At 35.1% G+C, this 27,932-nt stretch overlaps 1 protein-coding gene across 14 annotated transcripts in view; it reads left to right on the top strand.

Moving 5' to 3' along the window:
- Positions 1 to 27,932, top strand: part of VPS13B (vacuolar protein sorting 13 homolog B) — a 795,150-nt gene that overhangs the window by 356,058 nt on the left and 411,160 nt on the right. For all 14 annotated transcript variants that reach the window (XM_089898526.1, XM_089898529.1, XM_089898532.1 and 11 more), the window contains 2 exons: positions 972 to 1,099; positions 11,714 to 11,948. In XM_089898526.1, the coding sequence (XP_089754652.1) occupies positions 972 to 1,099; positions 11,714 to 11,948 (363 nt within the window). The remainder of the gene's footprint in view (positions 1 to 971; positions 1,100 to 11,713; positions 11,949 to 27,932) is intronic.

The following is a 27,932-nucleotide window of genomic DNA, read 5'->3' as shown; positions in this document are numbered from 1 at the left end:
GATTATGAGAATAAAAGGTTTATGCTCCATGCCGTTAAGATATTGTAAATCTGCAGATATGTGACCCAAATTGAGAGGAGAGGGAAAGTATGCCTAGATACAGCAATTGTCATTCTCATAGTGGTGATATGGTAGCAGTTACTTCGGAGACCGTCCTATGATCATCAAACCTAACTTAGTAAAAGTCTTGAAAAGCAAGATCTGATTTATTTATTTTATGGTATTTAAAATAGCACCTGTAAATTATATGTTTGCATTAACTTAAAATATATAAATATATATGGATCTGTCCAGATATAATATATTGTTATAAATATTTAATTTCTGAAATTTACATTATAAAAATTGTCAAAGTTCTCTAAGTTCTTTATTTTAGATGAACAAAATTTTTCTTAGCATATATCTGCCTTTTATTTGTTCAATGCTGCTTTTGCTTACCATCAAAAAATAAAGAAAAAAAGAAATTGAGAGATACTATGAGTAAGCTTTTGTCATCAAGACAATTCACGTACGGGAAGATACATTTTGTATCAATTTTGGGCGAAGCAAGTGCTTTGTGGTTGAATTTTCTTTCTCATCAAGTGAGATTCTTATTGATGTATTAACTTCATGCTGAGAAATGAACAGATTGTTAGGTTACCATTTAATAAATTTTCGCAATATAAACACATCCATGTATTAAAAAAATAGAACGTTACCATTGCTCCACAAACCTACCTCCCAATCACGAATCCCTGACAAGTCATCAACACTCTCTTGAGTTTTAACAGATTAGGTTTGCTTGGTTTTGAATAATTGTAAAAATCAGTAATTCTTTAAGATAAAATGATCTAATATGATATTTTATAATCTCATATAGAAGTTTTAATTTTAAACAAGGAAAGAAATAATATTGGAAGTATTTTCTGTATATTTATGTGAAACTATAAGGTACATTTATGTTAAATAACTCTAGCTATTCTTATTCTTAGAATCCAGACCATTGTCAGTTCCTGTGAAAGCCATGCTGAATATAGCTGAAGGCTGTAGAAGTCCTGAAGAAAGAATGAAGGAGTTTATTGGAGTAGTATGGAATGCAGTAAAGGGTCTCACACTGCAGGTAAAATGAAAGTTAGAAATATCATGGTTTTAATTTTTATGATTCTTTTTAATTTTCAGAACCTTTAATATTGGTAAAATTTTCTCACTGGTGACACTCATGTATACCATCTCATTTCATAATTTAAATAAAAACTATTGGTGCACTTTGTGTATTATTAATAAAATGATATGAAACATATGCTCTTCCTGATAAAGTTATAAAATTACACAAATTTTGACATGTTATTTTAATTAAATAATTCATTTTATTTTTTGTTTCTTTTAAGCATTATTTGAAATATTTTAAATGGTCAATATACCAATAACATTCTTATCTCAGTACTGAAATAAAAAACTTAGTTGGAATTAAAATAAAAGAGTTATCTATTATTCCTACCTAATTATAAACCAAATATGAAAATGATAATTGTAACTATCTATTTTATTGTTATTAAATTTTCTTCTCACATATTTTCACTTTTAAGTACACATAATTTAATCTTATTGAATTACACTTCTTCCAGATCATGTTTTAACTGATGAAAATACACAATTAAATGCTTATCTCATTTCATAGGAATTAGGTAAGGGTAACTCAGCAGTTGCTCAGTTTTTGTATAGATTTTTTTCCTCTTTGAAATAAGATATGAAAGACTGATAACAGAGGCATCTTTGTAGAATTTTATGTGTACCAGACAGTAATATCTAAGTACTGGGGCCTTCCATTTCTGTTTAAGTTGTAGAAAATTGCAAAAGAATGTTGCTTCCACCTTATGAACAAGAAAGAACAAGGTAGATGATCTATAAAATTAAACCAGGATGCTTCACCCACCTGAACTGCAAGATAATAAATATGTGCTGTTTTTAGCTGCTACATTTGTGGTAATTTGCTATGCAGTATAGAAAAGTGATACAGACACCTATGCATAGCTATAATATAGTCTGATTACTACAACAAAACCTTATTAAATCACTTTTTAGAAATATATCTAAAAACATCTCCAGTTCCCTAATATCGTCATGTAAATATGATTACAGTTGATCCTTGAACAGCATGGGTTTGAACGGTGCAGGTCCACTTATATGTGGATTTTTTTCAACACTTCAGTACTGCATGGTCTGTGGTTGGTTGAACCCGTGAATTCAGAATAGTGAATACAAAGGGTGGACTGTAAAGTTATATCTGGATTTTCTGCTGCGAGGGTTCAGTGACCCTAATCCTTGTTTTGTTCAAGGGTCATCTGTATTTGAAATACTATTTAATACAAGAGCCAGTAACCTGGGTTTTGGCAATCTTTGACAGCCTCTCTTAGCATGCTGCTTTTATAAAATTAAGAGAAGAGGGGGGAGAGAGAAAGTGTTTTTGTCATTCTTTTGTTGTTGTTTTAACTATTAACTTGCAGGAAACATGACTTTTTCACAGACATCAGCTATATCTTACTAATCTCTGCCAGCATGAGGCCTTTGCTATTAATATTATCCTAATAACTCCTCGTGTTGACTTACCTGTGTTCCTCCTCTAGAGGTTCCTTTGATGCATTGGTGGCATGAGATAGGAAGGTGAGACAACATGAATGCAGGAAACATTTAGTGCCTTTACATTGTTTGAGATTGATTGTAGAAGCAGAAAACAGACAGTGCTCTTAAGATATTGATGAACATTTATATTCAATGTTACTTTCTTTAATCTATAATAAAGACTATCTCCTTATGATGTCTTTCATTGTATATCACTCAGTCCTAGTACAAGCATTTACCCATGCCACATGATAGAGCTAACTAGACCATGTGTGGTTTTGCTCCTGGTAACTATTTATATTTATTCACTTAATTATATGTAGCTTCTCTTATGATAAGATCTTTAATCTCAAGGGACATATATTACTGATGGGAATGAGGGTGGTACATGGGCAACTGTATCTCAGTTTTATTCTTTTTCTCAATTTGGTCAACCTCAATCTGCATTCTTAGTTTACTCTAGTCTGTGGTCATAAAATAGTAAACTTAAGAAGTCTTTCTTATTTCCTGTGTTTCTACATAATGCCTTACTGACCTTTATGTGGTCCTCTAATTTCACTGTTTTAACACATTCTGTTTCTACTATTTAAATCACCAATAAAATAAATTTTTTTTCCCTGATGAGTAATACCCATCATCTTGTTATGTATTATTTTGTGATCTTCTAGAGGGAGTAATCTATGGTGTATTTAGTAGTCAATAAATGTAAATGCTAAAGTGATTAGTTAAGACGAGTAACTACTTTGAGCACATATTTCTACTATAATTATTATATAAATAAATAACAGTGAACTTATCTGATTATAGTTCAATCTGAGACTCTAGATTATAGTTTGACACAAATAATATTTCATGGAAGAAAGGAATAATCCAAATATTATTAGATCTCTTTCTAGCACTTTACCTTACATATCATGTTTTTCGTTAGCACTGCACTTTAAGCCAGTTATATTCAGAAGTTAGTTGTATTTTGATTTCATTAAACTGGGACCAAAAACTGCGGTAGGAAAGGTATGTTTTCTTTGTGTCTTTTCTGAGACTTATTTAGTGTATAATAGATTTTCATGGACATATCTCTTAAATTTAGATGTCTATCCTACTACCAAAATTTGCTTTCTTTTGACTCTCATCTACAGCTTTCTTTTCCTGGCAACACAGCTCCTTTCTTTTCTTGCTCAGTTTTCCTCCTCTATTCTAGTGAAAGTGCTTTGATACCAAAATAACCTTATATAGTATTCGCTTCATATGTATGAAATATGTATATGTAATATATATATATATAGAGAGAGAAATAGAAGTTCCACTGTAGTGGGACTGTAACAGATCTCTTGGACTTTATGTGTCTTTTTAATATTAATTATCTTATACTTTCCTCAGAAATGTAGCTCTGGAGTCGATGAAGAGGTGGAATATAATTTGAGGATTGGCTCAAAGGCCCTGTTGCTCTTTAATATGTCCTACTTCACTTTATGAAATTCCTTATATCCTTTCTGTTAAACATTGTATTTCCCAAAAATTTCTGTTGGAATATAAGTATTTACTTAATGATCATAAGCATGTTAACCTTTTAGTACCCTAGTATAAACTTGTTTATTTTTTAAAACAGCTAGTTGCCTAGTAATACATTATAGAATGCTCTTTCCCTCCATTTATTATTCTTTCATTCATTCTCACATTCAGCACTTAATATTTGTTATAGATCATGCTAGATGTTGAGGAGACAAAAGAAATATAACAGTTCTGTTGGTCTAGCAGGAAAAAGGCAAATAACCATTCTATGAAGCATTTTGTGGGGAGTGTCTCTTAGAGAGATCCCTTAGAAAACTCTTATGATCCAAAAGAAAAATGGAGATGTCAAGGTAAATGTCATTTACTGAAAGGGTACCTAGGGCATGCTCTGCCAGGTTCATGGTGAATTTGGATACTATCTCAGATTAGTATTTATTGATTTATAGAATTAGATGTCTTTATAGCATTCTCCAGAATATAATAGCTATAAAGAATATATAGCTGTTTGAAATTTACTTTGGTTCTAAATATTATTTCATGATGATATAAGTAACTATCAAAAATAACCTTATTCCCTTTACCCATTCCATTAAAAACATTGATTAATTTAGTGTAATTACCCTTTTTTGATATCGTTTTGAGAAGTCGTTGTAACAGGAACTAAGAAAGCTATTATTAGGTTACCTGATATTTTGACGGCTCTAGGAAAATCTTCCAATTTAAGATTCCAAGCGATTTGAGATCGTTATGATATTTGTAAGCCAATAAGTAAACACATGAATATTCCACAACATAAGATATTCTGGAGAACATCCTCCTCTGCCCAGGATGAAGTAACAGGGCCCAGATTTATCTTGCTGCCTGAAACAACCAAAAAATGGATAAAGTATATTAAACGGTGGTTTCAAAACACTAGACGATAGGGAAAGTTAGACAGCAAACCCTGAGAGACTTAAGGTAAAGTCACCAGAACCTAGTGACTTATGGATTTGGAGAATAAGAGAAAGGAGGGAGTCTAACTGGCATTCCAGGTTCTGATCTGGGTAGATAGTGATGCCATTACATGATAGTGAGAAGCAGCTTTTCAAGGTTAGCAGCAAATTGGGAGTTTGAATTTACACATGTATTTGAAATGGCTGTGAGATATCCAGGTATCTCTTAGACTGAATATTCATATCTGGAGTTTAAGGAAGAAATATAATTTTGGAAATCATCTACAGATGGTTAAAACTAGGAGAATTCAAAAAAGTATGTTAAGTTGAAAGAGCAGTGGGCCAAGCAGATACCATTTCTAAAGTAGTCAGTATAAGAGAAAGTATCTTTGAAGGAAACCCTAAAGGAATGATCAGAAATGTAGAAGGAAAGGTCAGAGAGTTCAAGGAAGCCAAGGATGTATAGAATTTCAAGGAGCCATTGTTCAGCACTATCAGATTCTGGATGTTAACTCTGGGCTTAACTTTGCTTATCTGTAATATGAAATGACTAGATTAAGTAATGTTTAAGGTATTTCCAATTCTAACGTTCTTATGTAATTCTTTTGGTTCTTTTGCTTGTTTTGTAATGTTGCAGTGCCTTCATTAGCTTTATCACGAACAATGAACTTAATCTTATATGTCATTATGGATTAGTTATAAGTAAAGATACAGATGTTCCTCTTTTTATTTTTTATTTTGGCTAAATACACATGTAACATTTACCTTAACCATTTTTTTAAGTGTACAGTTTAGTCTGATGTTCCTCAGTTGACTAAGCTTATTGTGTATAAATTAACATTTAATTATGGGAGTACTAAATGATGTATATTTGTATAGATTATTTTGAAAATGATCAAGGCACCTTGCTTGCCTCACTCCTAGTCCCAGGCCTGTATTATACATACTATATATTTAGACATTTCCAAATGTTAATATATTCTGAAAAAGTTCAAAAATAAAACTAGATTCTGATTCAATGATCAAAATCTGGGCCCTAAAACTGAGTTTTTTAAAAAGTTGTGTCCATTGTCCAAGACATTTTATGAGCCAAAATATAAAAAAGAAAACCCTGAAGTTGTCATCAGATTAAACAAAACATCATAACTTAAAGCCATCGAAGGATTATTCTTTTAATGGAAGTTTGAGCAAGTAAATGTGTTTGGAATCAGAGTTTCTGGAAAGTTGATTTTGGAGCCAAAGTTGATATTTGCTAAGCATATGAACTTTTTACTTATTTTAGAAAGACGTACATTGCATTAAGACATCAACAATATTTGTGATAACCTATTTGTTTTTCAATGGGAAAAAGAACTTGCATACTTAACTGTAATTGGATTGTTTTATAGTGCTAAATGTAGTGTTGAACAATTTTTTAATATGAATTTGGTTTGGGGGGGGCCTTTTCACCATAGATTAGCATAAGCTCATTTTTTTTGCAATTTTCCTCCATCTGCTCATCAGCAAAGTTCCTATCTATTACATTTTTTATTCCAGAACCACATAATTGGCAGTGGCAAGCGGTTGACAAAATAGAAGTACTCTGGCCTAGAATTCACTAATGAAGGAGAACATTACCCTGGTTTTTGCCAAACTCAGGTCTTTTTGTCTTTTACATTGAAGATCGTGTTGCTGTCCTATGGCATTTCCTGGGTGTTTTTTGTAGTTTCTGAAGTCTTCTGACTGTGGACAGTATAGTGTAAAATGGACACTTTATTTTCCATACAAAGCATCCTGATCTCCTTTTTTTTGCTAATAATCTTTTATTCCTTTTAGGAAATGACTTTCCACGTTCTGTGAGATTTTGGTGAGAGTGTCAAAGTTTCTCAAGCACCATAAGCCAGTTAAGCTACAACAATTGAATTTTTTCTCCCAGAGAGTTATATATAGCGTATGACCAGTGATGCAGTAATCATATTGCACGATACACTTAATGTTCTCAAGTCCAGTGAACTTCCTGGCTTATCTCCAGGATGAGATAAGACGTTTTAGGCTAGACATATCAGTTGTCAATCACATTAATTATGAAAGTAATTATTTACATTTAATACTTAAAATTTGCAAACAGGGCTATATTTTTATTTATAGGCATTGAGAAAGTGACAGCAGTTGCATGGTGGTTTGTTAGGAAGAGGAAGTCTGGAATACAAATCTAGGATTTTTTTCATGTCTTCCCTTGACAAGTATCTATGGGAAAAGTGTGGAGATTTGTAACACTCACTGTGGAAAAGAAGACAAGGTGCACTTTTGAGGTTTTTAACTAATGCCCTAAATTGTGTATATTTAGATTTCTACGAAATGGGAAGATATCCCAAATATTTTCATAATGTATTGAGAATTTATAGAATAAGAAAACAATTTGGGCTGTAGCTTATTTATGTTTCATAGTGCAAATATAATACTACTTATTTTGTTGGCCTCTGTATGCATAGATAGCTAAACCATAAGCAACAGCATTTTAAAATAAAAGTATTGTGAACATCTTTTATAAATCCATGAGAACTAATATATGGATCTAGTGTATAGTAGATATTTAGTGTATGTTCATTGACTTTGTTTATTTAGTGAACATTTAGGTGGCAGTTAATATGTTACATCTTTATATCAAAGCTGAGTTCCCCCCTTTACAGATGAAGATTCTGAAGTCATGGAAAGACTAAGTAACTTGTCAAAGGTTCCACAGCTGGAGATGAACCAATCTGGGTGACAAGTCAATTTTATTAATTACTAGATGTCTCTGTGAAATGAAATGATGAACAACATGTATTAAACAATTATTTTAATTAACATCAATATCTGGTGCTAATAAAAATAATTGTGTTCACTTATTTAACAATTATTTAATACCTAGTATATGCTAGGCACTGTACTATGTACTGAGACTGTAGCATGAACAAAATAAGCACAGTGTCTGACATTATAGACTTTATTATGCTCTAGTGAAAATTATGTAAGGCTATTAGTATTTTAAAATCCTCTTGTTTCAAGTTTCTTAAATGCTAGGACTATGTCTTTTGTCTGTTTTCCTGACTTCCAGCTCAGTTAATGGTGGATGTTAAAGAATGCATGAATAAAAGAAAGAAAAAGTGAATGAAAATACAACCTGCAATGTTTCTTCACTTTTATTTTTTATTTGAAACTGTTTCCTGAGGAGTAAAATACATTCATGCAGAGAACATTTCATTCTGCAGAAATTTTCTAACTATAATTATCACTAAAGTTTCAAGGGTTTTTTTTTTTTTTTAAAATAAATTTATTTATTTTGTTAGTTTTGGCTGTGTTGGGTCTTCATTGCTGTGTGCGGGCTTTCTCTACTTGTGGTGAGCGGGGGCTACTCTTTGTTGCAGTGTGTGGACTTCTCATTGTGGTGGCTTCTCTTGTTGTGGAGCACGGGCTCTAGGCACGTGGGCTTCAGTAGTTGTGGCATGTGGGCTCAGTAGTTGTGGCTCGCGGGCTCTAGAGCGCAGGCTCAGTAGTTGTGGCACACAGGCTTAGTTGCTCTGCAGCATGTGGTATCTTCCCGGACCAGAGATCGAACCTATGTCCCCTGCGTTGGCAGGCGGATTCTTAACCACTGTGCCACGAGGGAAGTCCAAGTTTCAAGTTTTGAAGAAAGGAAAACATGTTATTTGGGAAATAGGAGCATTATTTAAAAGGGCAGAAAATATCGTGTGACATTTTAAAGCATTTATGTAAAGTTATTCTATATAATGGACAGTGGGCTAATTAAAATGCTTATTAGGTTAATGTATAAATGAAACCTGTCTTAGTCTCTTCTTTTTAACTCAGTTATGGTCACAGTTATAGATAGCACACAAATTAGAAAAATCAAAGTTTACCAAACCTTACTTATGGAGGATGGGGGTACAAATGGCATATATCTTTTCAAACAGCACTTGAAACTTCAGAAAAAACGGAACTTGGAACTTAAGAAAAAACGCATGACAATCATTTCATTTATTAAAATAATACCGAATAATTTCTACTTTATTGGTTTATCCTCAGCATATGATACTTAGATATGTAGCCCTTGACCTAATAGGAATCAAAATAGAGGTGGTTCTACTTCAAGAATTTGTAATAATCCCTTCACTTTAACACATGAATGTGTTCAATATTGGCAAAAGAACATGTTGCTACCAAAACTGAAATAAGATCCTTGAAACAAAAAGGATGTTGCCATGGAAAAATGAAGTAACACTCATTGCAGCTGTGATGCATTAATGAATAGGATATTTTTTTAAAAGATCATTTGTGTTTGGTGTGGCTCAGAGGGTCCCAACCAGATGGTTTCCATGAACATGATCTGACCCCCGGTTTGAGGACTTCTTACTGGCAGATTACTTCATTTTCTTTCCCTTGGATTGTCAGATCCTTACATTAATACAAAATTTACTGCTGCAGATTTATATTCACTTATATAAATCACTCAACATTTTACATTAAAACCACAATTTTAGACATACAGTTTAACAGTTATTTTAAAAGTGTAAAAAGATTTATGTGATAGCTTTAGTATACATAATAGATGTAACATTATAATAAGTTTGAACAATTTGGATTATGTATATGTTTTAGTTCTTATCATTAAAAGAATCCCCACAGTATACATCATTTTTTAGAAAGTTTATTTTTTACACTTGTTATGTATGTCAGGCTAACATACTGTCGATTCTGTATGCAATGCTCAGGTTGTTTTAATTTGATTAAATAATTTATTTCCAAAATAGTGGAAATTTGGAATATATTGTGATTTTGGAAATTTTGGCACAATTTAAATTTGTTTCTCAGGACATGTATGTATAAATCTGTGTACGGCAGCATATTAAACTAATTATCTCACATTGTTGGAAGCATTTTTCAACATAGCATCAATATCTAACACAGGGACTTCCCTGGTGGTCCAGTGGCTAAGCCTCTGTACTCCCAATGCAGGTTTGATTGCTGGTCAGGGAACTAGATCTCACATGCTGCAACTAAGAATTCGTACGCTGCAACTAAAAGATATCACATGCTGCAATGAAGATCCCGAGTGCCACAATGAAGATCCCGCATGCCGCAACTAAGACCCAGCACAGCCAAATAAATTAAATAAATAAACAAATATTTTTTAAAAATCTAACATAAAGTGTTAAACACTGACCCTTCATTGTTTGACCTTAAAACCATAATTAATATAGGAGAATATGCTGTCAGTGTGCCACTTTAGCTTGTGCACTTTAACATCACTAATGCAGTTGTATATTTTAAAACATAAATGTAATAACATCTGAGACAATATACACTTCTATTTCAGAAGTTAAAAATGTTGTGATCTTAAATCAACAATGAACTGCTTAACCATATACGTGCTTAAATTAAGCTACAAGATAAAATTCTAAAACTAAAAAATCTCATACTTCATGAACCAACATACTTTTTTTTTTTTGCAAAATTTTACTTATATTTCTCTTCACTGAGTTCATCAATTTGTCCATGCACAGAAATATTGAAGGGAAGATGAGTAAGTGTACTTAATTTGTAAGACTGGCAAATTATTTATCATATCAAGGAATTCCAGACCTGTTACATATCATGCTCTCACTAAGGAATATATTAACCCCAAGAGAAGGTTATTACTTTATTCTTAGTTATCTTTTATAAAATATGATCTCTTTGTTATTTTAAGTTGCGAGACTATCCAAACATTTTTCAAGCAAACAAATTTTAGTTTTTATTAGATAATACCTTTGTATGCCAAATATTTTATAGAAAATTAAAGGTTATATTTTGTATTTTCTTAAAAATAATTTAAGTATGGTAGGCTATTTGGGCAGTTTACTAACCAGGTACAGAATATTACCTTGTACAAGAGTCACCTAAGACTAATAGGCTTTAACTTACATTGCTTTTGAATTAAAAACTCATGATGTATTCAATTTTTTATTTGGTCTTGCTTAGTCTTACTTTAACTCTGTTAGGGCCTGGCAACCTAAGTAACTACACTGGGCATAGGGGAACATAAAAATTTCACTTGAAATCATAATTTAGGTAATAAGTTGAAGTATGATAAAAGTAAGGAATAACACTCTGATTTTTAAGTCTCCTGAATTTTCTTCATTACTACATGTTATAAACATGTTCTCCTTTAATGTTTGTCTAGAGATGTAATCTGAACATTTAAAATATTCTTTTCTTAAATTTCAGTATGTGAAGTAGGGACAAATTCACATAGATATAGCTGTTTGTGGTTTTTTTATTTTTTAAAGTAAGAGCAATAAAATGCTAGTCCGTTCTGAGGCCTTAGCTGGTGTTAACAAAATGTAATGAACTGCAAAAAAAGGAGGATTTTCTCACCTTTTTTTGCCAGCACATTTTCTAACTCAATCATGTTTCTTGGAAAGAATTAGGAAAGGCAGATACGTTTTCATTTCATGTCACTGTGCTCTTTTGATCAAATTTATAGCAAGAAACAATACCTTTTCAAGTGTTTGTTGTATTCTTTAGTGAAAGTAACTCATAAAGACATAAGTATGGGGCATTTTCTTTTTTTTGGCTTGCCTGTGTATTCTGGTAAAGATATTAGATGTTTGAGGATACATTTACTCTCAAATTTAGTCTGATCCAAATATTTTGATTTTGCTTTTCTTTTCTAGCTTGAAGTACAATCTTGTTGTGTGTTCATCCCAAGTGATAGCTTGCCTTCCCCAAGTACAGTTGTATCTGGTGACATTCCTGGAACAGTAAGAAGTTGGTACCATGGACAAACCAGCATGCCAGGAACACTTGTCCTCTGTTTGCCTCAAATAAAGATTGTTAGTGCTGGCCACAAGTATATGGAACCTCTGCAGGAGATTCCTTTTGTCATCCCACGACCCATCCTTGAAGAAGGTACTTTTTTAAAAAAGTCTTCCTATGGTTATTTTACTATGTTTATTATATTTTATACTGATATTTTTAGTTTTACTGCTTTTTTTTTTTAATGCCAGTGCATTTCTGAATCAGTCTTCTCATTGAAAGAACTGCATGGAAATGAACTAAGTGATTTACAAAGTGGATCTACAAAGAGAGATATACAAAGTGAATGAACTAAATGATGATGTTTATTGATAGCCACACCTTTTATATATATGGAGACTATATATATGTATATATGGAGACTATCTACAAAAGATCATATAGAATACAGTATAATCACTGAAATGCTAAGCATAGATAAAATTAACTTGAGAAGGATGTTGGTTTCAGATGTTTGCATTAGGCTGAACTAAGAATTATAAGTAGGTTGATTTTAATTTAAGCCACTTGACTTATGAATGGATGCTTCATAAATACATAATCAAATGAATACATTATTTACAGCAAGCATGCTATATTTCTAGATTCCTCATTTATTTAAATAAAGTAGATAATTGTGTGATGATTGGAGCCATGGATCTTTCTTCAGTAAATACTTGATTTCTGATGTTGCAGTGTTTTCAGTTGTAGGTTCATACCCTTTTGAACTTTGATGTATTCATTTCAAACTGTGTGAACCTGGAGAAGTTTTGAGTCACAAAGTAAATAATGTGGATCTATATTTTAATAACAAGCCTGAAATTTTTTGACAGTGCTAAATAGGTCAACACCTTGTTCATATTATTAGGATGTAAGTGTCTGAATCCTGATATCGTTCAGATTACCACAGTACTGTTATTGAAAAGCAGGTACAGTCTGCAATTTTTGATTTTGACTTAATGTCAATTTCTCTCTCCTTTTCTCTATTGAAATTTCCATTGAAATCTAGTTTTCGTAGGTTTATCAAAAGTAAGCGTGATTTTACTGGCAGAAATTAATGTTGGTACTTAATGATATGAATACCATTATCATAAAATCATGGAATTGTGAGAGTCAGAAGGAACTTCTTTAGAGTTCTTCTTAAGTGCTCTTTGTCTTGATAATTTCTCTAGCATATTGGACATAGCCATTCTTTGTTATTTGTTTTCGGTTATAGGGAATTCCTTATTATCACAATAGCTATTACATGTCATATCAAAGATATGCTAGAGTGAAGTGAGCTCATAAAGCTCATAAAGTGAGCTGGGAGTGCTTCCTCCTTTTTTTTAAAATTTTAACTCTGGAATAATTTTTGTAAGATTAAATGATTTGTACCTTGATTTTTTGTTAAAACTCATTGATAAAATTCACATATTGTAAAATTCTTCCGTTTAAAGTATACAGTTAGATGATTTTTAGTGTATTTACAATTTTTATGCAACCATCACTATAAAATTTTAGAATAGTTTTATCACCCTAAAAAGAATTGGTATATCATTAGCACCTACTCCTCTTTCTCCCTTCCCCCCAGACCCTACGAACCACTTGTCTTTCTATCCCTATGAATTTGCTTCTTCTAGACATTTCATATGAATGAAATAACAAAATTTGTGGTCTTTTGTGACTGGCTTCTTTCACTTACCATTATAAGTGGTAAGTGAAAGAAGCCATCTTTCACTTCTTTCATAGAACCATTGTTATAGTATGTATGTCTTCATTCCTTTTTATGGCTGAATAATAATTCATTTTATGGATATACCACATTTTATTTATTCATTGATTACTTGATGGATATTTGGGTTGTTTCCACTTTTTGGCTATTATCAATAATGCTGCTATGATCATTCTTGTACACTGTTTTGCATGGACATATGTTTTAATTTCTATTAGATATATATAGTAGAATTGTTGGGTCATTTGGTAACTCTGTGCTTAGCTTTTGAGGAATTGACAGACTGTTTTTCAAAATATCTGTGCCATTTTACAATCCCACATCAATGAATGAAGGTTCTAATTTATTCACGTATTTTTATGTGCAAGTATAGTTGATTTACAATATTAATTTATCCATATCTGTGTCACCACTTATTATTGTTGTCTTGTTATTGTCTTATTGGTTCTAGCCTTCTCAGTGGGTGGGAAGTGGTATCTAGTGGTGTTGATTTTCATTTCCGTAATGTCTAATGATTTTGAGCATCTTTTCATGTGCTCAGTGGCCATTTGTAGATCTTGTTCTGTATTTTCTTCTTCTATTCAAATCCTTTCTTTTTTAAAATATTTTTAAATTTATTTTGGCTGCACTGGGTCTTAGTTGCGGCATGTGGGATCTTCGTTGTGGCATGTGGGATTTTCAGTTGCGGCATGCAGGCTTCTTACTTGCGGCATGCAGACTCTTTAGTGGCAGCATGTGAACTCTTAGTTGTGGCATGTGGGCTTCTTAGTTGCAGCATGTATGCAGGATCTAGTTCCCCGACCAGGGATCAAACCCGGGCCCCCTGCATTGGGAGCACGGAGTCTTACCCACTGGACCACCAGGGAAGTCCCTTTTCAAATCCTTTGCCCAATTTTTAGTTGGGTTATTTGTCTCTTTATTGTTGAGTTGTAAGAGTTCCTTATATATTCTGATATTAGACACTTATTAGATATGTGATTTGCAAATTTTTTCTCCCATTTCTCCCATCCTCCATTTCTCCTGTTATCTGTTCACTATCTTGTTTGAATTTATTTAGTTGTTTAAATAACAGTTTTTTTCCTTTATACTGTAATATATGTTATTTTAATTCCTTTTTTCTCCTGCTGTATTGGAAAGTATTCCTTAACTGTTTTTCTTTCAATCTTAGAAATTAACACCCTTTCCTCAAAGTCAACTCTGGTCCTAGAAATATTAAGCTGCATATTTAATTTATTAAATTATGCATTAAATCAAGTTATTTACTCTGCTCCTGAACAACACACAGGTCTTAAAATACTTTAATTCAATCATCCTCTCTGGATTAATGGTTTATCACTTAAAAAAATAATTGCTTATATTTATTGCATATATATAATCAGGGCAGGGTTTGGAAAATTTATTTAGTAAGGAGCCAGATAGTAAATATTTTCAATTTTACCAGTTATGTGGTCTTGTTGCAACTACTCAACTCTGCTTTGGAGTGCAGAAGCAGCCGTAGGCAATATGTCCATGAACTGACATGACTGTGTTTCTTTGAAACTTTATTTACAAAATCTGATAGCCAGATTTGGTCATGGGCCATGTTTGTGGACTCCTATACTAGTGCCTTACTAGACATTCCTTCTTACAATTCAGTCCTTTATTCTATCTCAGACCATTTTCCTTTTGCCTTTTAGTGATGATATGTTGTTAGCAAACTTAATTTTGTTTGTTTGAAAATGTCTTTATTTTGCCCTCCTTTTTGAAAGATATATTGTTGGATATATAATTTCTTTGTTGGTAATTATTTTTGTCTGACCCATTAAAAATTCCGTTGTGTTGACTCTTGCTTTTCATTGTCCTATTGACAATGAAAATATTTATCTGCAATGTCCACTTGCAGTTTGTGTTTCTTTGAAGGTATTTTGTCCTTCCTCTCTGGCAGCTTTCAGAATTTTTTAAATCTTTGTGTTTTAAAGTTTTAGTGTTGGTGCCTTTTATGAGTTCTGCAAGTTTTCTGGCATAATCTCTTCAGATACTGCCTGTGCCTTATTCTTTCTTACATATATTTTAGAATTTTTCACATTTTTACTGTATTATTCTTGTCTCTTCTTTGTACTTTTATATTTTTTCTCTTTGACTTGCTGACCTGCATTCTCAGTAATTTCTTTAATCTGATCCTCCATTTCATTAATTTTTTAAAGCTGGGTCTAATATGCTGTTAAACAGTTATTCATTCAATTTTTTTTTTATTATGGCAATAGATTTTTTTTTAACATCTTTATTGGGGTATAATTGCTTTACAATGGTGTGTTAGTTTCTGCTTTATAACAAAGTGAATCAGTTATACATATACATATGTTCCCATATGTCTTCCCTCTTGCATCTCCCTCCCTCCCACCCTCCCTATCCCACCCCTCCAGGCTGCCACAAAGCACCAAGCCAATATCCCTGTGCCATGCGGCTGCTGCCCACTAGCTATCTACTTTACTACGTTTGTTAGTGTGTATATGTCCATGACTCTCTCTCACCCTGTCACAGCTCACCCTTCCCCCTGCCCATATCCTCAAGTCCGTTCTCCAGTAGGTCTGCGTCTTTATTACTGTCTTAGCCCTAGGTTCTTCATGACATTTTTTTTTCTTAAATTCCATATATATGTGTTAGCATACGGTATTTGTCTTTTTCTTTCTGACTTACTTCACTCTGTATGACAGACTCTAGGTCTACCCATCTCATTACAAATAGCTCAATTTCATTTCTTTTTAAGGCTGAGTAATATTCCATTGTATATATGTGCCACATCTTCTTTATCCATTCATCCGATGATGGGCACTTAGGTTGTTTCCATCTCCGGGCTATTGTAAATACAGCTGCAATGAACATTTTGGTACATGACTCTTTTTGAATTTTGGTTTTCTCAGGGTATATGCCCAGTAGTGGGATTGCTGGGTCATATGGTAATTCTACTTGTAGTTTTTTAAGGAACCTCCATACTGTTCTCCATAGTGGCTGAACCAATTCACATTCCCACCAGCAGTGCAAGAGTGTTCCCTTTTCTCCACACCCTCTCCAGCATTTATTGTTTCTAGATTTTTTGATGATGGCCATTCTGACTGGTGTGAGATGATATCTCATTGTAGTTTTGATTTGCATTTCTCTAATGATTAATGATGTTGAGCATTCTTTCATGTGTTTGTTGGCATTCTGTATATCTTCTTTGGAGAAATGTCTATTTAGGTCTTCTGCCCATTTTTGGATTGGGTTGTTTGTTTTTTTGTTATTGAGCTGCATGAGCTGCTTGTAAATTTTGGAGATTAATCCTTTGTCAGTTGCTTCATTTGCAAATATTTTCTCCCATTCTGAGGGTTGTCTTTTGGTCTTGTTTATGGTTTCCTTTGCTGTGCAAAAGCTTTGAAGTTTCATTAGGTCCCATTTGTTTATTGTTGTTTTTTTTCCATTACTCTAGGAGGTGGGTCAGAAAGGATCTTGCTGTGATTTATGTCATAGAGTGTTCTGCCTATGTTTTCCTCTAAGAGTTTGATAGTTTCTGGCCTTACATTTAGGTCTTTAATCCATTTTGAGCTTATTTTTGTGTATGGTGTTAGGGAGTGATCTAATCTCATACTTTTACATGTACCTGTCCAGTTTTCCCAGCACCATTTATTGAAGAGGCTGTCCTTTCTCCACTGTACATTCCTGCCACCTCTATCAAACATAAGGTGCCCATATGTGCGTGGGTTTATCTCTGGGCTTTCTATCCTGTTGCATTGATCTATCTTTCTGTTTTTGTGCCAGTACCATACTGTCTTGATTACTGTAGCTTTGTAGTATACTCTGAAGTCAGGGAGCCCGATTCCTCCAGCTCCTTTTTTCGTTCTCAAGATTGCTTTGGCTATTCGGGGTCTTTTGTGTTTCCATACAAATTGCGAAATTTTTTGTGTCTAGTTCTGTGAAAAATGCCAGTGGTAGTTTGATAGGCATTGCATTGAATCTATAGATTGCTTTGGGTAGTAGAGTCATTTTCACAATGTTGATTTTTCCAATCCAAGAACATGGTATATCTCTCCATCTATTTGTATCATCTTTAATTTCTTTCATCAGTGTCTTATAATTTTCTGCATACAGGTCTTTCGTCTCCTTAGGTAGGTTTATTCCTAGATATTTTATTCTTTTTGTTGCAGTGGTAAATGGGAGTGTTTTCTTGATTTCACTTTCAGATTTTTCATCATTAGTATATAGGAATGCCAGAGATTTCTGTGCATTAATTTTGTATCCTGCTACTTTACCAAATTCATTGATTAGCTCTAGTAGTTTTCTGGTAGTATCTTTAGGGTTCTCTATGTATAGTATCATGTCATCTGCAAACAGTGACAGCTTTACTTCTTCTTTTCCGATTTGGATTCCTTTTATTTCCTTTTCTTCTCTGATTGCTGTGGCTAAAACTTCCAAAACTATGTTGAATAAGAGTGGTGAGAGTGGGCAACCTTGTCTTGTTCCTGATCTTAGTGGAAATGCTTTCAGTTTTTCAACATTGAGGATGATGTTTGCTGTGGGCTTGTCATATATGGCCTTTATTATGTTGAGGCAAGTTCCCTGTATGCCTACTTTCTGCAGGGTTTTTATCATAAATGGGTGTTGACTTTTGTCAAAAGTTTTCTCTGCATCTATTGAGATGATCATATGGTTTTTCTCCTTCAATTTGTTAATATGGTTTATCACATTGTTAGATTTGCGTATATTGAAGAATCCTTGGATTCCTGGAATAAACCCCACTTGATCATGGTGTATGATCCTTTTAATGTGCTGTTGGATTCTGTTTGCTAGTATTTTGTTGAGGATTTTTGCATCTATGTTCATCAGTGATATTGGCCTGTAGTTTTCTTTCTTTGTCACAACCTTGTCTGCTTTTGGTATCAAGGTGATGGTGGCCTCGTAGAAGGAATTTGGGAGTGTTCCTCCCTCTGCTATATTTTGGAAGAGTTTGAGAAGGATAGGCGTTAGCTCTTCTCTAAATGTTTGATAGAATTCGCCTGTGAAGCCATCTGGTCCTGGGCTTTTGTTTGTTGGAAGATTTTTAATCACAGTTTCAATTTCAGTGCTTGTGATTGGTCTGTTCATATTTTCTATTTCTTCCTGATTCAGTCTTGGCAGGTTGTGCATTTCTAAGAATTTGTGCATTTCTTCCAGATTGTCTATTTTATTGGCATAGAGTTGCTTGTAGTAATCTCTCATGATCTTTTGTATTTCTGCAGTGTCAGTTGTTACTTCTCCTTTTTCATTTCTAATTCTATTGATTTGAGTCTTCTCCCTTTTTTTCTTGATGAGTCTGGCTAGTGGTTTATCTATTTTGTTTATCTTCTCAAAGAACCAGCTTTTAGTTTTATTGATCTTTGCTATCGTTTCCTTCATTTCTTTTTCATTTATTTCTGATCTGATTTTTTTGATTTCTTTCCTTCTGCTAGCTTTGGGGTTTTTTTGTTCTTCTTTCTCTAATTGCTTGAGGTGCAAGTTAGGTTGTTTATTTGAGATGTTTCCTGCTTCTTAAGGTGGGCTTGTATTGCTATAAACTTCCCCCTTAGAACTGCTTTTGCTGCATCCCATAGGTTTTGGGTCGTTGTGTCTCCATTGTCATTTGTTTCTAGGTATTTTTTTATTTCCTCTTTGATTTCTTCAGTGATCACTTCATTATTAAGTAGTGTATTGTTTAGCCTCCATGTGTTTGTATTTTTTACAGATCTTTTCCTGTAATTGATATCTAGTCTCATGGCATTGTGGTCAGAAAAGATACTTGATACAATTTCAATTTTCTTAAATTTACCAAGGCTTGATTTGTGACCCAAGATATGATCTATCCTGGAGAATGTTCCATGGGCACTTGAGAAAAATGTGTATTCTGTTGTTTTTGGATGGAGTGTCCTATAAATATCAATTAAGTCCATCTTGTTCAATGTATTATTTAAAGCTTGTGTTTCCTTATTTATTTTCATTTTGGATGATCTGTCCATGGGTGAAAGTGGGGTGTTAAAGTCCCCTACTATGAATGTGTTACTGTTGATTTCCCCTTTTATGGCTGTTAGCATTTGCCTTATGTATTGAGGTGCTCCTATGTTGGGTGCATAAATATTTACAATTGTTATATCTTCTTCTTGGATCGATCCCTTGATCATTATGTAGTGTCCTTGTCTCTTTTAATAGTCCTTATTTTAAAGTCTATTTTGTCTGATATGAGAATTGCTACTCCAGCTTTCTTTTGGTTTCCATTTGCATGGAATATCTTTTTCCATCCCCTCACTTTCAGTCTGTATGTGTCTCTAGGTCTGAAGTGGGTTTCTTGTAGACAGCATATATAAGGGTCTTGTTTTTGTATCCATTCAGCCAATCTGTGTCTTTTGGTGGGAGCATTTAGTCCATTTACATTTAAGGTAATTATCGATATGTATGTTCCTATTCCCATTTTCTAAATTGTTTTGGGTTCGTTATTATAGGTCTTTTCCTTCTCTTGTGTTTCTTGTCTAGAGAAGTTCCTTTAGCATTTGTTGTAAAGCTGGTTTGGTGGTGGTGAACTCTCTAAGCTTTTGCTTGTCGGTAAAGGTTTTAATTTCTCCATCAAATCTGAATGAGATCCTTGCTGGGTAGAGTAGTCTTGGTTGCAGGTTTTTCTCCTTTATCACTTTCAGTATGTCCTGCCACTCCCTTCTGGCTTGTAGGGTTTCTGCTGAGAGATCAGCTGTTAACCTTATGGGGATTCCCTTGTGTGTTATTTGTTGTTTTTCCCTTGCTGCTTTTAATATGCTTTCTTTGTATTTAATTTTTGACAGTTTGATTAATATGTGTCTTGGCATGTTTCTCCTTGTATTTATCCTGTATGGGACTCTCTGTGCTTCCTGGACTTGATTAACTATTTCCTTTCCCATATTAGGGAAGTTTTCAACTATAATCTCTTCAAATATTTTCTCAGTCCCTTTCTTTTTCTCTTCTTCTTCTGGAACCCCTATAATTCGAATGTTGGTGCGTTTAATGTTGTCCCAGAGGTCTCTGAGACTGTCCTCAGTTCTTTTCATTCTTTTTTCTTTATTCTGCTCTGCAGTAGTTATTTCCACTATTTTATCTTCCAGGTCACTTATCCGTTCTTCTGCCTCAGTTATTCTGCTATTGATCCCATCTAGAGTACTTTTAATTTCATTTATTGTGTTGTTCATCGTTGCTTGTTTCATCTTTATTTCTTCTAGGTCTTTGTTAACTGTTTCTTGCATTTTGTCCATTCTGTTTCCAAGATTTCGGATCATCCTTACTATCATTATTCTGAATTCTTTTTCAGGTAGACTGCCTATTTCCTCTTCATTTGTTAGGTCTGGTGCATTTTTATCTTGCTCCTTTATCTGCTGTGTGTTTTTCTGTCTTCTCATTTTGCTTATCTTACTGTATTTGGGGTCTCCTTTTTGCCCGCTGCAGGGTCGTAGTACCCGCTGTTTTTGATGTCTGTCTCCAGTGGCTAAGGTTGGTTCAGTGGGTTGTGTAGGCTTCCTGGTAGAAGGGACTAGTGCCTGTGTTGTGGTGGGTGAGGCTGGATCTTGTCTCTCTAGTGGGCAGGTTCACGTCTGGTGGTGTGTTTTGGGGTGTCTGTGGCCTTATTATGATTTTAGGCAGCCTCTCTGCTAATGGGTGGGGTTGTGTTCCTGTTTTGCTAGTTGTTTGGCATAGGTTGTCCAGCACTGTGGCTTGCTGGTCGTTGAGTGAAGCTGGGTGCTGGTGTTAAGATGGAGGTCTCTGGGAGATTTTCGCCGTTTAATATTATGTGGAGCTGGGAGGTCTCTTGTTGACCAGTGTCCTGAAGTTGGCTCTCCTACCTCAGAGGCAGAGCCCTGACTCCTGGCTGGAGCACCAAGAGCCTTTTATCCACACGGCTCAGAATAAAAGGGAGAAAAAGTAGAGAGAATTAGTAGAAGTATGAGGAAAGAAAGAAGGAAAGGAGGGAAGGAAGGAAGGAAAAGAGAAGCAAAGAAGGAAAGAAGGAAACAAAGGAGGGAGGGAGGGAGGGAGAAAGGAAGGAAGGAAGGAAGGAGGGAAAGAAGGAAAAAAGACAGAAAGAAGATACAGTAAAAATAAAGTATAATAAAGTTATTGAATTAAAAAATACTTATTTAAAAAAAAAAGGGACGGATAGAACCTTAGGACAAATGTTGGAAGCAAAGCTATACAGAGAAAATCTTACACAGAAGCGTACACATACACCCTCAGAAAAAGAGGTAAAGGGGGAAAAATCATAAATCTTGCTCTCAGAGACCACCTCCTCAATTTGGGGTGATTCGTTGTCTAAAGGAGGGAAGGAAGGAAAGAAAGCAAGAAAGAAAGAAGGAAAGAAGGTAAAGTATAATAAAGTTATTAAAATTAATTATTAAGAAAAAAAATTTTTTTAAAAACCACGGACGGATAGAACCCTAGGACAAATGGTGGAAGCAAGACTATACAGACAAGATCTCACACAGAAGCATACACATACACATTCACAAAAAGAGGAAAAGGAAAAAAAATCATAGATCTCGCTTCTAAAGTCCACCTCCTCAATTTGGGATCATTCCTTGTCTATTCAGGTATTACACAGATGCAGGGTATATGAAGTTGATTGTGGAGCTTTAATCCGCTGCTTCTGAGGCTGCTGGGAGGGATTTCCCTTTCTCTTCTTTGTTCTCGCAGCTCACAGGAGCTCAGCTTTGGATTTGGCCCTGCCTCTGCGTGTAGGTCGCTGGAGGGCGTCTGTTTTATGCTCAGACAGGACGGGGTTAAAGGAGCCGCTGATTCGGGGGCTCCGGCGCACTAAGGCCGGGGGGGGAAGGGGGGGCCGGGAGGGGCACTGCGTGCGGGGCGGGCCTGCGGCGGCAGAGGCCGGCGTGACGTTGCTCCAGCCTGAGGCCTGCCGTGCGTTCTCCCGGGGAAGTTGTCCCTGGATCCCGGGAACCTGCCAGTGGCAGGTTGCACAGGCTCCGCGGAAGAGGGGTGTGGAGAGTGACCTGTGCTCGCACACAAGGCTACTTGGTGGCGGCAGCAGCAGCCTTAGCGTCTCCCGCCCGTCTCTGGGGTCCGCGCTTTTAGCCGCGGCTCGCGCCCGTCTCTGGGGTTCGCGCTTTTAGCCGCGGCTCGCGCCCGTCTCTGGAGTTCCTTTAAGCAGCGCTCTTAAACCCCTCTCCTCGCGCACCAGGAAACAAAGAGGGAAGAAAAAGTCTCTTGCCTCTTAGGCAGGTGCAGACTTTTCCCGGGACTCCCTCCCGGCTAGCCGTGGTGCACTAACCCCTTCAGGCTATTTTCAAGCCGCCAACCCCAGTCCTCTCCCTGCGCTCCGTCCGAAACCGAAACCCGAGCCTCAGCTCACAGCCCCGCCCGCCCCGGCGGGTGAGCAGACAAGCCTCTCGGGCTGGTGAGTGCCGGTCGGCACCGATCCTCTGTGCGGGAATCTCCCCGCTTTGCCCTCCGCACCCGTTGCTGTGCACTCCTCCGCGGTCCCGAAGCTCCCCCCTCCGCCTCCCGCAGTCTCCGCCCGCGAAGGGGCTTCCTAGTGTGTGGAAACTTTTCCTCCTTCACAGCTCCCTCCCACTGGTGCAGGTGCCGTCCCTATTCTTTTGTCTCAGTTTTTTCTTTTTTTCTTTTGCCCTACCCAGGTACGTGGGGAGTTTCTTGCCTTTTGGGAGGTCTGAGGTCTTCTGCCAGCCTTCAGTAGGTGTTCTGTAGGAGTTGTTCCACGTGTAGATGTATTTCTGGTGTATCTGTGGGGAGGAAGGTGATCTCCGCATCTTACTCTTCCGCCATCTTCAAGGTCCCCCTGCCTTCACTATTCCCTAATGATTAGTTTTGTTGAGCATCTTTTCCTGTGTCTGTTGGCCATCTGTATGTCTTCTTTGGAAAAATGTCTATTCAGATCCTCTGCCCATTTTTTAATCAGGTTGTTTTTATGATATTGAGTTGCATGAGTTCTTTATATATTTTGGATATTGTGGATTCTCAGTTTCTTGGAAGGAAGTGTAGCCTTGGATCGTTCCAACTATTTGACATTTAAGCTTCTTTTCTGAAGTTCTTGACAGTTTTTTGGGAGAAAATGACTTCTGGCCCTCATTGATAATTTTGTAAACTTTTTATACTTCCTTTAATACCTTTCCACTCCCTATAAAAGCTATTATAAATTTTCACCACTTTCCTCAAGGTTATCTGATTATTTCCCCTACGCAGCATACAACCTCCTTATTACCTTAATGAAAGCATTGACAACTTCCCATCCAAACAGGGTCCTGATACAGGACTTTTACACTTACTATTCACCTTCTAGAACACTTTTTTCCCAAGTAGCCTGTTGCCTTATGTCTCTATGGAATGTCATTTTATCAGAGTGGCTTTTCTGGACTATCCTGTCTTAAAGTGGCAGCGCCTTGTTCTGTTACCCTGCTTAAGTGCTCTTCAGAACATCTAGGACCATCAACATACTATATGTCATTTAATTATTAGTTTATTATCCTTCTTTTCACAACTAGAAGGCAAGATCCATGAGAACAGTGAGGTTATATTGTTCACTGCTCTTTTCCTAGATCCTAGAATAATATCTAGCATATATTTAATTCAGTAAATACTTGTTTAACAAATGAATCTACCTTACCTGGATTAAGTCTTTCATCTGCTGATATTGCTTAGGGCCAAGCCATTTTTATTCATTTATCCATCTCAGTCCATCCCTCCCTCCCTTTCTCCTTTCCTTCCTTCCTTCCTTCATAAAGCAAACATTTATTGAGTGCATACTATATGCTATGCACTACATTTTTACAGAACTTGCTTCATCAATTATAACCTCCTTATTTAATCCTTGTTGTCATATAAAAATGCTAAAATTTCTTTCAGCTTACTCAGTTAACAGAACAAACCTCTTATTTGCAAATCCAATGGAAACGTTTTAATCCTTGATGTTCATTGATTCTTTTTTGAAATTCTTTCTTCTGGATGACCACTTTCCTTGATTTTTTTTCTGTGGATAGGGGCTACTTCTTTTGAATATCATTCATGGGCTCCTTTCCTCTACACTTTCTTTAAAGATAGGTGTTCTTCATATTTATAGCTTTACTAGGTATTCTCATCTATACCTGTACTTATCCTGTCACCTTTTCTCTGACAGTTTACAAATCTGTAAGATTGTCACATACCTGACTTCTTTGTTCCTTTTTTATATCCTTAGGTAACTGTTTGACCTAGATTGTCCATCAGTTGGCACTGATAACATGATAGAATCTTGTGCTACAGAGTAACATTTATTTTCAATACCAAAAATTGCTCTATTCCTAATTTCACAGCTAGTCCCTGGTCATACCTGTCAGCTTTAGCATGTTTTCAAAGTGGTTCACCTGAGCCCCAGGGAATGAAACCGTACTTGAGGTGCAAAGTTATGGATAAACATGATCACCAGGGCTCAGGTTTTCTTCCATATAATTCCCTTCTGTATGAGGTTTTCATGAAATATAATTCATTGATTCAGACTCTTTCATTTATCACACTTCTTTTAAAGTCTTTATTGAATTCGTTACAGTATTGCTTCTGTTTTATGGTTGTTTTGTCTTTTTTTTTTGGCCGTGAGGCGTGTGGGAGATCTTAGCTACCTGACCAGGGATCAAACCCGCACCCCCTGCATTGGAAGGCAAAGCCTTAACCAGTGGACCACCAGGGAAGTCCCCAAACTCTTTAATTTAGTATTTGGAATAGTTTCTTGAACTGAAAGGGTCCTTGGGTCATATATGAACTTCTTGTCTTCCAAAAAACTTCTTTAAATAGTAATACCAAATAATGAAAGAAGTGAAATTAATCAGGACTTTACTTTTTACCTTTTTTTTAAAAACTTTTTTGCTTTTTCTTTGATCTTTATTCTTATATCTTTTCTTTTGTCACTAAGTTGGTTCTTTTACTGTAATGAAATAGTCCACTCAGTTCTTGTGAAGGAAAAGGCATGAAATGGCTTAGCACTTCATGTGGAAAAAACAGAGGAATTAGGAATTAACATTTCTCCTCTAATACTAAGGGATAGTTAGAGCTAGGATATTTACCTAAGTCTCCTGGTGCAAAATCCAGGCTCATGCTGTAGAGGCAGTGTCATAGTGTTCTAATGCACTCAGTAAACCAGTTTATCAACTTACGTAAATTGATATACTCTGTCAGTAATATAAAATGAATACACAAATGTGTATCTTTTATTCCTAACAAATACTCGTTTATTAGGAAGGTTAACATGGCAAAGCTTTTATGCATTAGTCAGTCTTGACTTTCATCTAATAGCAGTAAACAATTATTTTGCAGAAGTCTTGGGAAGGTAATAGATTTAACTCAAATTGACTAAAATGTCTACATGTACTATGTGTTATGTTAAGGGAAATGATAAGTGAATTTACTATCTAGGATGTTTGTGTTGTAAATGATTATAAGTATTTTTTATTATTTTTGTAAATATAATGTATATAGCTGAAAATGTTTTGGAAAGGGAATCATGTCTTAATCACATTTCTTATGTTATTAAAGTTTTGAGGACACGGTGTTTGTAAAGTACATGTTCAATAAAAAACTTAATAAGGAATAATTGGCTATTCATTTATTTAAGAAAAAGCTAAAGTAGAAAACAATCAGGAAGCAAAAAATAGCATTTAAAAATAAGGATATTTAAACTACCCTATATTTATTTTTTAAGTTATAATCCATATATCATATCACTGAGTCATGAGACCCAAGAAATATTTTATGATAATGTTTCCTTAATTATGTAAGTGTCTATGTAATAATTTAAGTGAGGTAAGAAGTGCCATTAGTTAGTGGTAAGTCACTTTAGAAAATGTTTAATTGTAACGTATCTTGACAAGCTGTAGCAACTGAGGGTATGTCTTGTTAGCTGACCATATGACCTTAAATAAATTCTGCATTGCTATAATTTCGACACCTCTTTTAAAACTGTAATTACTGATATATTAATTGCTTGAAGGACAGCACTAGTCTTTGAGGTTACTTTTAGTTTTAAAAGCAATAATTGTTCTGGTTTTGCCTTGTTTATATTTGCAGTCATAAGTTTTAAGGAATTTTAAAAAACAGTATTACATTTCTTTATACAGTAATGAAAATTTGATGATTAAGTTATGATTAAACCAGTAATATTCAGACGTGAATACTAGTTAGCACTGAATGCTTTTTTTTAAAATAAATTTATTTATTTTATTTATTTATTTTTGGCTGCATTGGGTCTTCGTTGCTGCGCGCGGGCTTTCTCTAGTTGCCGCGAGCAGGGGCTACTCTTTGTTGCGGTGCGCGGCCTTCTCGTTGCGGAGCACAGGCTCTAGGTGCATGGGCTTCAGTAGTTGTGGCTCGCGGGCTCTAGAGCACAGGCTCAGTAGTTGTGGCGCACGGGCTTAGTTGCTCCGCGGCATGTTGGATCTTTCCGGACCAGGGCTCGAACCCGTCTCCCCTGCATTGGAAGGCAGATTCTTAACCACTGCGCCACCAGGGAAACACACACACCCTTTTTTTTTTTAATACATGCTGAGTTTATAAACATTTATATATGCACAAAGGCCTGTGGAAGGATTAAAAAAGTGAATCAAGCACTGAATGCTTGGGTTTCTAGATATGAAGAAAATATTTCACAAATTTGAAATGAATTATCTATTTTATCATGATTTAATAATCATATTTTTCAGTATAACTTTTATATATTTATATAAATTTAATATATTTTTAATTTATATTATGTTATACATGCAATACATTTTACATTTCCTAATACAAAGCAGTATTTTCTTCCAAAGTAGAAATTTGGTTACAGAGCAAATAAAACTATATGTTGCTCATTTTCATTTCCTTCTCTTCCAGACATTTCAGCAGTTCTCCTCTGCCAGGAGAATTGATTATGCTTTATATCTTTTTTAATGCCTTCATTCCTCGAACATTCCCACTGCTTAAATTAATATCATGTAGAATTAAAGAAACCCTTTATCTCAACTGTCTGTAAATCAGTTTAGTGCTAAGTGGTTTGGGGAAACAGGGTCAGCACTTTTGGCTCATTTATGTTTGTAGAATACACTGCATCTGTTTCCAAATTGTTAACCCTCACAATTAGCAGTAAAATATTCCTCATTACACTATTTCATATTTGAAATAAAAACCTGCCTGAGACATACTGGATTGTGGGACATAGGGAAAAGAGTTAAGAAGAAGAGGAAAGACACCTTTTTGTTTGTTTCTAAAGACACGTAATGACTAAGGTTATGAAATAAAGAAAACTGAGGGGGAGTATCTCTAATATTGAACAGTTTTCTTTCTTCATTTTCCATATTGATCTTTGTAAGGTGATTTACCTTGGTGCAAAGTATATATACTTTTTCCTATAATAAAGCACAGCATCTTTA

This window comes from Delphinapterus leucas, chromosome 17 (genome assembly GCF_059928025.1).
Source record: "Delphinapterus leucas isolate spDelLeu-1000000601 "Yukka" chromosome 17, BTC_Dleu_Yukka2, whole genome shotgun sequence".
In the NCBI taxonomy this organism is placed as follows: domain Eukaryota; kingdom Metazoa; phylum Chordata; class Mammalia; order Artiodactyla; family Monodontidae; genus Delphinapterus; species Delphinapterus leucas.
This window is presented reverse-complemented; position numbering and strand designations above follow the sequence as displayed.